At 46.1% G+C, this 10,700-nt stretch overlaps 1 protein-coding gene across 1 annotated transcript in view; it reads left to right on the top strand.

Annotated features, from left to right (window-relative positions):
• Positions 1 to 154: 154 nt before the first annotated feature.
• The window catches only part of st14a (ST14 transmembrane serine protease matriptase a), a 58,209-nt gene continuing 47,663 nt past the window's right edge, over positions 155 to 10,700 (top strand). Inside the window, exons 1-2 of the mRNA XM_082956514.1 lie at positions 155 to 680; positions 9,224 to 9,383. Coding sequence (XP_082812640.1) covers positions 633 to 680; positions 9,224 to 9,383 — 208 coding nt within the window. The 5' untranslated portion in view covers positions 155 to 632. The remainder of the gene's footprint in view (positions 681 to 9,223; positions 9,384 to 10,700) is intronic.

The following is a 10,700-nucleotide window of genomic DNA, read 5'->3' as shown; positions in this document are numbered from 1 at the left end:
CAGTGTTGTAACGATGTGTAAACAGTTAAAGTGCAGAAGGGAAGAGCTATTGTCTCCCTCCCTCTGGGTTTTAATGTCACCTTAATACAGGAAGTCACAGGTGAGTATCGCTCCAACAGAAACACGCCCTGAAACCCGAAGCTCCGGGGAACTTTCTGCAGGTACTCGACAACCGCAGTGTGATCACACATCCAAACAGTTGTTTTGCAACTGAAACGACCGTTTCTATTGGACAAATTCAGGTAGATCACTCCCCGTGTCGTTACGTTTGCTTCCGTTTAAGAAACGTTTTGCAACCGAATCGACGTAATGAACACTCCTCAGATATCCGCGGAAAGGGCCGTTCGCGATTATTCCTGGAAGATACTAAAAGTACGACTTGCTACAAAGGAAATACTCTGAGTTCATATTGATTGTATTGAAATTGGTTTCCTGAACTGTACTCTTTCGGTTGCAGTTTTTTAAAATAAATATAAATATATATATTTGCTCGTTTTGTGAATCACCTGTGTTCGCGGAGGCCGCAGGACTCCGTTGAGGACAAAAGGCCTACCTACACCTCCCTCCCCTTGGAATTTACCTGAGGACGAGCTGAAATCAGGAACCGACTGATTTATCTGTCGACAGCCACTATGGACTACATGGACACCGGGATGAGATACACCCCAAACAAGGGCCCGGTAATGTGGCTGCTACTAACTATGGTGGTTTGTTTTGGTGTGTGTGTGTGTTGACAAATAGCTTGTTTGATTGGAGACCACCTGTCACAATTTAAGCTTCGTGTGTGTGTGTGTGTGTGTGTGTGTGTGTGTTGACAAATAGGTGGTCTCCAATCAAACAAGCTGTCACAATTTAAGCTTCGTGTGTGTGTGTGTGTTGACAAATAGCTTGTTTGATTGGAGACCACCTGTCACAATTTAAGCTTTTATTACGTGTGTGTGTCATTCATTTGTTAGGTAGTTTACCGGTACTGTCTAACCCTGACGTCTAGACAGCTGATAATTCATTGGCCTGATAATTCATTGGCCTGATAAAGCTAGCCTGGTCATTCATTGGCCTGATAAAGCCAGCCTGGTCATTCATTGGCCTGATAAAGCCAGCCTGGTCATTCATTGGCCTGATAAAGCTAGCCTGGTCATTCATTGGCCTGATAAAGCCAGCCTGGTCATTCATTGGCCTGATAAAGCCAGCCTGGTCATTCATTGGCCTGATAAAGCCAGCCTGGTCATTCATTGGCCTGATAAAGCCAGCCTGGTCATTCATTGGCCTGATAAAGCCAGCCTGGTCATTCATTGGCCTGATAAAGCCAGCCTGGTCATTCATTGGCCTGATAAAGCCAGCCTGGTCATTCATTGGCCTGATGAAGCCAGCCTGGTCATTCATTTGCTTTGAAAATTGGCGTTATGGCCCTGGTCTGCTCATCGCTAAAGAGAGAGGTCTGATAAAGAGAGAGAGGTCTGATAAAGAGAGAGAGGTCTGATAAAGAGAGAGAGGTCTGATAAAGAGAGAGAGAGGTCTGATAAAGAGAGAGAGAGGTCTGATAAAGAGAGAGAGAGGTCTGATAAAGAGAGAGAGAGGTCTGATAAAGAGAGAGAGAGGTCTGATAAAGAGAGAGAGGTCTGATAAAGAGAGAGAGAGGTCTGATAAAGAGAGAGAGAGGTCTGATAAAGAGAGAGAGAGGTCTGATAAAGAGAGAGAGAGGTCTGATAAAGAGAGAGAGAGGTCTGATAAAGAGAGAGAGAGGTCTGATAAAGAGAGAGAGGTCTGATAAAGAGGGAGAGAGGTCTGATAAAGAGAGAGAGAGGTCTGATAAAGAGAGAGAGAGGTCTGATAAAGAGAGAGAGAGGTCTGATAAAGAGAGAGAGGTCTGATAGTATATTTCATCATCAGTCCCATGCATTCACTGCAGTCTTCCAAGCAACCGGCCACCGACGTAGTTCATTGAAAATGAAACCAATAAAGGTTGACTATTTTGGTGGGGGCAGCAGAGCTAGAGTGAGAGGAGGGAGGGGGGGGGGCCCTTCCCTGCCTGTACAATGGTAAGAGAATGTACACACCTGAAGGCTACACAGCTGTGGGTCTTTCACTGTAATGTTCTCTGAGCTAAAGACGGGCTTCCATCACGTCAATCTCTACCCGAGGGCACGGTAGCGACTGACGTTAGCGACTGACGGTAGCAACTGACGGTCGCAATTGACGTTAGCAACTGACGTTAGCTAAGTTGTTAAAAGACAGCGTCTATGTAGTGGGGTTGTTTTCAGGCTAGCTGTTGGTCTGAAGAACCGATTTTCATGGCATGTCAAATCAGATGTATTTATAAAGCCCTTCTTACATCAGCTGATGTCTCAAAGTGCTGTACAGAAACCCAGCCTAAAACCCCCAAACAGCAAACAATGCAGGTGTAGAAGCACAGTGGCTAGGAAAAACTCCCCTAGAAAGGCCAAAACCTAGAGAGGAACCAAGCTCTTCATGTCAATATGAAGAGTCTGTATAGATTGAGCTGTAGTCACTAAAAGGTCATGTGATGCAGGATAGTTACAATTTGCTATAAACTCCGGGCCCTAGTTATAGTTTACACTGTCAGGAAAAACTCTTGGACCTAAATTTAGCTCTGTGTTTTTAAAAGCTGTAGAAACGAGTGGGAGTGGAATTCACCAATCAGAAACCACAACACGGTGACGCACCGATCCCATTGTCCTGTCACGACATGTTCCCAGGGAACTATTCAGCGTACAATTATTACTGTGAAGGACGTGGAGAAGGTGTGACTTTAACGTTTTAATCCCTTCAGAGTAGTTATGTTGTAATCTACACTGAACAAATGTAGAAACGCAACAGTGTTGGTTTCATGAGCTGAAATAAAAAGATCCCAGAAATGTTCCATACGCACAAAAAAGCTTATTTCTCTCACATTTTGTGCACAAATGTGTTTACATCCCTGTTAGTGAGCATTTTTCCTTTTGCTAAAATAATCCATCCACCTGACAGGTGTGGCATATCAAGAAACTGATTAAACAACATGATCATTACACAGGTGCACCTTGTGCTGGGGGACAATAAAAGGCCTCTCTAAAATGTGCAGTTTTGTCACAAAACACAATGTCATAGATGTCTCCAGGTTTTGAGGGAGCGTGCAATTGGCATGCTGACTGCAGGAATGTCCACCAGAGCTGTTGCCACATAATTGAATGTTAATTTCTCTACCATAAGCTGCCTCCAATGTCATTTTAGAGAATTTGGCAGTACGTCCAAATGGCCTCAAGACATTTTATAGTAAATAATGCAAGCAACTTCAATGGCTAATTTATCTGAACAGGGCCAAACATCACCAGACAGGAAATACATGACATAGTATGGAGTCCCACAATGCTGGTTGTTGGGTTTGGTGTGTGGGGCCTGTGGGTGGCTACCGATCATTGTATTGGATTCCCCATGTCTTAGTCACTGTTAGGAAGGATTATGGTCCAAATCAGATGTAAGGTAGCACTCATTCTAAAATGTTTTGGGACACTGTAAAGTCCATGGAGAATAAGAGCACCTCCTCCCAGCTGCCCACTGCTCTGAGGCTAGGAAACACTGTCGCCACCGATAAATCTACGATAATCGAGAATTTCAATAAGCATTTTTCTACGGCTGGCCATGCTTTCCAACTGGCTACCCCTACCCCGGTCAACAGCCCTGCACCCCCCGCAGCAACTGGCCCAAGCCTCCCCCATTTCTCCTTCACCCAAATCCAGATAGCTGATGTTCTGAAAGAGCTGCAAAATCTGGACCCCTACAAATCAGCTGGGCTAGACAATCTGGACCCTCTCTTTCTAAAACTATCTGCCGAAATTTTTGCAACCCCTATTACTAGCCTGTGCAACCTCTCTTTCGCATCGTCTGAGATTCCCAAAGATTGGAAAACTGCCACGGTCATCCCTCTCTTCAAAGGGGGAGACACTCTAGACCCAAACTGTTATAGACCTATATCCATCCTACCCTGCCTTTCTAAGGTCTTCGAAAGCCAAGTCAACAAACAGATCACCTTCTCCACTATGCAATCTGGTTTCCGAGCTGGTCACGGGTGCACCTCAGCCACGCTCAAGGTCCTAAACAATATCATAACCGACATCAATAAAAGACGGTACTGTGCAGCCGTATTCATTGACCTGACCAAGGCTTTCGACTGTCAATCAACCCATTCTTATTGGCGGACTCAATAGCCTTGGTTTCTCTAATGACTGCCTCGCCTGGTTCACCAACTACTTCTCAGACAGAGTTCAGTGTGTCAAATCGGAAGGCCTGTTGTCCGGACTTCTGGCAGTCTCTATGGGGGTGCCACAGGGTTCAATTCTCGGGCCGACTCTCTTCTCTGTATACATCAATGATGTCGCTCTTGCTGCTGGTGATTCTCTGATCCACCTCTACGCAGACGACACCATTCTGTATACTTCTGGCCCTTCTTTGGACACTGTGTTAACTAACCTCTAGACGAGCTTCAATGCCATACAACTCTCCTTCCGTGACCTCCAACTGCTCTTAAATACAAGTAAAACTAAATGCATGCTCTTCAACCAATCGCTGCCTGCACCTGCCCGCCCGTCCAGCATCACTACTCTGGACGGTTCTGACTTAGAATATGTGGACAACTACAAATACCTAGGTGTCTGGTTAGACTGTAAACTCTCCTTCCAGACTCACATTAAGCATCTCCAATCCAAAATTCAATCTAGAATCGGTTTCCTATTTCGCAACAAAGCATCCTTCACTCATGCTGCCAAACATACCATCGTAAAACTGACCATCCTACCGATCCTTGACTTCGGCGATGTAATTTACAAAATATCCTCCAACACTCTACTCAGCAAATTGGATGCAGTCTATCACAGTGCCATCCGTTTTGTCACCAAAGCCCCATATGTGACCTGTACGCTCTTGTTGGCTGGCTCTTGCTACATATTCATCGCCAAACCCACTGGCTCAGGTCATCTGTAAGTCTCTGCTAGGTAAAGCCCCGCCTTATCTCAGCTCACTGGTCACCATAGCAGCACCCACCTGTAGCACGCGCTCCAGCAGGTATATTTCACTGGTCATCCCCAAAGCCAATTCCTACTTTACTCCTTTCCTTCCAGTTCTCTGCGGCCAATGACTGGAACGAACTGCAAAAATCTCTGAAGCTGGAGACTTATATATCCCTCTAACTTTAAGCGTCAGCTGTCAGAGCAGCTCACAGATCACTGTACCTGTACATAGCCCATCTGTAAATATCCCACCCAACTACCTCATCCCCATATTGTTATTTATCCTCTTGCTCCTTTGTACCCCAGTATCTCTACTTGCACATCATCATCTACACATCTATCACTCCAGTGCTACTGCTAAATTGTAATTATTTCGCCTCTATGGCCTATTTATTGCCTACCTCCCTGATTTGCACACACAGTACATAGACTTTCTCTATTGTGTTATTGACTACGTTTGTTTACTCCATGTGTGACTCTGTGTTGTTGTTTGTGTCGCACTGCTTTGCTTTATCTTGGCCAGGTCGCAGTTGTAAATGAGAACTTGTTCTCAACTAGCCTACCTGATTTAAATAAAGGTGAAATATATAGTACCTTTTAAAAAAATATATATCTTTATTGAAGATTATATGGCTATTTTGAGTTCAATCAATTATCTTCTCATATCAAATTATATTTTAACAAAATAATGTTTCAGGAATGCTAAGCTTGTGTTTGTAACTACAGCAACTAATTTTCTTCGGAGATGGTGGGTTACAAGCTTTTTGAGGTGGAATGACCCACCTGTGGTTTTTGAGGTGGAATGACCCACCTGTGGTTTTTGAGGTGGAATGACCCACCTGTGGTTTTTAAGGTGGAATGACCCACCTGTGGTTTTTGAGGTGGAATGACCCACCTGTGGTTTTTGAGGTGGAATGACCCACCCAGGGAGAATATTATTGGCAAAGAAGATGCCGTATAGGTGTTGTAGTGTTTCGGATCTGAGCCAACGGCAGAGGTCTTGGCACAGAGAGCATTGTGGGTCATTGTAGTCAGGCAGTCTGTCTGTCAGGCTGGGTGTTGAGTCACGTGCGGCGTTATTGACGTTGGCTATAAGCCAATTAGAACAGGCCTTCTTTAGATTACAGTGTTGTTGAATCCCGAAATAGAGCCTTATTTTACTTCTCCGTCGTCGGGTTTTCACAGTCCATAGAATAAGCAAAGAGCGAAACTCAAAAACCTTCTATCTGAAGTGAGTTATTTGACTATTATTGGAGACCTCCCACCTCTAGCAACCAGCCTGCATGCTCCCTCCAAAACAGGTTTGGCAACATTTAACTCAGTGAAACTGTTCCTCCCCTTCCACCCACTCTGTCTGTCTGTGTAGAGCTTCACCAGTGTAGAGCCTCGCCAGTGTAGAGCCTCGTCAGTGTCGTTGTTACGTGAATTAAGTTATCAATGTTCATAAACCGAACTTCAATGAAACTACTCAGTCTGCCCCCCCCCCCCCCAGAGGGTGTAAGATTCTGGTTGAATGACGCAGACGGAGAGCCAGCTTACAATTGGTCAGAAAGTTTATTTACGAGAGCTCTGAATATCATACAGGGTACACAGCCTTTTATACCTGACATGTGGTCATACCATATGTCATACCCCTTACAAATTCCCCTCCTCTTCTTTAACACTGTCAATGCTTATTTACAAGTCTTCTCCATCTCATACATTGCTTATCATATCCTGCCCCATGTTACATAATCTACTGCAAGCCTAAAGGTTTCTCCCCTCCCTGGGTGGGTAGACCTTCTTTCCTGTTATTAGGTCACAAGTTGTCTGCTGTCTGTTAACTTCTATGGGAAAACGTGGGACGGCAGCGTCCCACTCTATTCAACAGCCAGTGGAATCGCGCGTGGCGCGAAATACAAATACCTAAAAAATGCTATAACTTCAATTTCTCAAACATATGACTATTTTACACCATTTTAAAGATAATCCAACCACGTTGTCCGATTTCAAAAAGGCTTTACAGCGAAAGCAAAACATTAGATTATGTCAGGAGAGTACCCAGCCAAAAATAAATCACACAGCCATTTTCAAAGCAAGCATATAATGTCACAAAAAACAAAACCACAGCTAAATGCAGCACTAACCTTTGATGACCTTCATCAGATGACACACCTAGGACATTATTTTATACAATACATGCATGTTTTGTTCAATCAAGTTCATATTTATATCAAAAACCAGATTTTTACATTAGCATGTGATGTTCAGAACTAGCATACACACCGAAAACTTCCGGTGAATTTACTAAATTACTCAGCATAAACGTTCACAAAATACATAATTATTTTAAGAATTATAGATGCAGAACTCCTTTATGCAATCGCGGTGTCAGATTTTAAAATAGCTTTTCGGCAAAAGCACATTTTTGCAATATTCTGAGTACATAGCTCGGCCATCACGGCTAGCTATTACTGAGCCTCGACGTTGGCGAGTGTCTGAAACTCAGAATTACTATTACAAAAATTGGATTACCTTTGCTGTTCTTCGTCAGAATGCACTCCCAGGACTTCTACTTCAACAACAAATGTTGTTTTGGTTCCAAATAATCCATAGTTATATTGAAATAGCTCAGTTTTGTTCGTGCGTTCAGGTCACTATCCGAAGGGTGACGCGCGGGCGCATTTCGTGACAAAAATTTCAAAATGTTCCTTTACCGTACTTAGAAGCATGTCAAACCCTGTTTAAAATAAATGTATGCGATTTTCCTCGTAAAATAGCAACAATATTCCAACCGGACAACCTTGTATTCATTCAAACAAGTGAAGAAAAAAATGGAGTAGTCTCGTGCCCGCGCATCTATTGTCTCTGAGGCACTAGGCTGACCACTCACAAACAGTGCTCCTGTACTTTGCCCAGAGACAGCAGACACCCCAATCCACTTTCTGGCGCCTTCAGAGAGCCAATGGAAGCCTTAGAAAGTGTCACGTAACAGCAGAGATACTGTGTTTTCGATAGAGAGGCAACAGAAGGACCAGAAATTGTCAGACAGGCCACTTCCTGTATGGAATCTTCTCAGGTTTTGGCCTGCCATATGAGTTCTGTTATACTCACAGACACCATTCAAACAGTTTTAGAAACTTTAGAGTGTTTTCTATGCAAATATACTAATTATATGCATATTCTCATTTCTGGAAAAGAGTAGTAACCAGTTTAAATCGGGTACGTTTTTTATCCGGCCGTGAAAATACTGCCCCCTAGCCCCAACAGGTTAACAGTTCTCATTTTCCTTGAATGTCTTACTTACATTGCTAAATCATTAAGCTTAAACTTTTCCTACACACACACACACACATTTAGTACATTCATCTTATAATCACTCGGTTATACATTTTCAGGGTGAAATCATTTAGTCAACCTTTTAATCATATAATTAATAATTTAATCATATAATTAATAATATAATCATATAGAGCCTCGCCAGCGTAGAGCCTCGCCAGCGTAGAGCCTCGCCAGCGTAGAGCCTCGCCAGCGTAGAGCCTCGTCAGCGTCGTCAGCGTAGAGTCTCGCCAGCGTAGAGTCTCGCCAGCGTAGAGTCTCGCCAGCGTAGAGCCTCGCCAGCGTAGAGCCTCGCCAGCGTAGAGCCTCGCCAGCGTAGAGCCTCGCCAGCGTAGAGCCTCGCCAGCGTAGAGCCTCGCCAGCGTCGTCAGCGTAGAGCCTCACCAGCGTAGAGCCTCGCCAGCGTAGAGCCTCGCCAGCGTAGAGCCTCGCCAGCGTAGAGCCTCGCCAGCGTAGAGCCTCGCCAGCGTAGAGCCTCGCCAGCGTAGAGCCTCGTCAGCGTCGTCAGCGTAGAGCCTCACCAGCGTAGAGCCTCACCAGCGTAGAGCCTCGTCAGCGTAGAGCCTCGTCAGCGTAGAGCCTCGTCAGCGTAGAGCCTCGTCAGCGTAGAGCCTCGTCAGCGTAGAGCCTCGTCAGCGTAGAGCCTCACCAGCGTAGAGCCTCGCCAGCGTAGAGCCTCGCCAGCGTAGAGCCTCGCCAGCGTAGAGCCTCGCCAGCGTAGAGCCTCGCCAATGCATTCAAAAGCAATGTGCAATAAGTCTTTGTTTTTGGTTTTCTTTATACAATTGAAAGCTCAAGGCTGTCAGACGTATCAGATTAAAGATTGTTGTATATTCCTAATATCTACATGGCATCTTGTCGGTGTCACAGTGTCTTACGTCCCCCTCTCTCTCCTCTCTCAGGACAGGGACTGGGACCAGGATGTGACCTTCCTCCCAGCATCTGACAGTAAGAAGTTAGAGAAGAAGAAAGGACCAGGGAGAATCGGGGCTGTGATCGGCATCGTTATCTTCGCTGCTGTCATCGCCCTTATGACCGGCCTACTGGTCTGGCACTTCCACTGTGAGTAGTCCTGCCCCCTCTCTTCTTCTCTCTCTCTCTCTTCCGCTGTGAGTAGTCCTGCCCCCTCTCTTCTTCTCTCTCTCTCTCTCTTCCACTGGGAGTAGTCCTGCCCCCTCTCTTCTTCTCTCTCTCTCTCTCTTCCACTGTGAGTAGTCCTGCCCCCTCTCTTCTTCTCTCTCTCTCTCTCTTCCGCTGTGAGTAGTCCTGCCCCCTCTCTTCTTCTCTCTCTCTCTCTCTCTTCCACTGTGAGTAGTCCTGCCCCCTCTCTTCTTCTCTCTCTCTCTCTCTTCCACTGGGAGTAGTCCTGCCCCCTCTCTTCTTCTCTCTCTCTCTCTCTTCCACTGTGAGTAGTCCTGCCCCCTCTCTTCTTCTCTCTCTCTCTCTCTTCCACTGGGAGTAGTCCTGCCCCCTCTCTTCTTCTCTCTCTCTCTCTTCCGCTGTGAGTAGTCCTGCCCCCTCTCTTCTTCTCTCTCTCTCTCTCTTCCACTGTGAGTAGTCCTGCCCCCTCTCTTCTTCTCTCTCTCTCTCTCTTCCACTGGGAGTAGTCCTGCCCCCTCTCTTCTTCTCTCTCTCTCTCTCTTCCACTGTGAGTAGTCCTGCCCCCTCTCTTCTTCTCTCTCTCTCTCTCTTCCGCTGTGAGTAGTCCTGCCCCCTCTCTTCTTCTCTCTCTCTCTCTCTCTCTTCCACTGGGAGTAGTCCTGCCCCCTCTCTTCTTCTCTCTCTCTCTCTCTCTTCCACTGTGAGTAGTCCTGCCCCCTCTCTTCTTCTCTCTCTCTCTCTCTTCCACTGGGAGTAGTCCTGCCCCCTCTCTTCTTCTCTCTCTCTCTCTCTTCCACTGTGAGTAGTCCTGCCCCCTCTCTTCTTCTCTCTCTCTCTCTTCCACTGTGAGTAGCCCTGCCCCCTCTCTTCTTCTCTCTCTCTCTCTTCCGCTGTGAGTAGTCCTGCCCCCTCTCTTCTTCTCTCTCTCTCTCTCTTCCGCTGTGAGTAGTCCTGCCCCCTCTCTTCTTCTCTCTCTCTCTCTCTTCCACTGGGAGTAGTCCTGCCCCCTCTCTTCTTCTCTCTCTCTCTCTCTTCCACTGGGAGTAGTCCTGCCCCCTCTCTTCTTCTCTCTCTCTCTCACTTCCACTGTGAGTAGTCCTGCCCCCTCTCTTCTTCTCTCTCTCTCTCTCTTCCACTGTGAGTAGTCCTGCCCCCTCTCTTCTTCTCTCTCTCTCTCTCTTCCACTGTGAGTAGTCCTGCCCCCTCTCTTCTTCTCTCTCTCTCTCTCTTCCGCTGTGAGTAGTCCTGCCCCCTCTCTTCTTCTCTCTCTCTCTCTCT

The sequence above is a fragment of the Salmo salar genome, chromosome 09 (assembly GCF_965601325.2).
Source record: "Salmo salar chromosome 09, fSalSal1, whole genome shotgun sequence".
In the NCBI taxonomy this organism is placed as follows: Eukaryota; Metazoa; Chordata; class Actinopteri; order Salmoniformes; family Salmonidae; genus Salmo; species Salmo salar.
The sequence above is the reverse complement of the archived record's forward strand: the minus strand, read 5'-3'. Positions and strand labels throughout refer to the sequence as shown.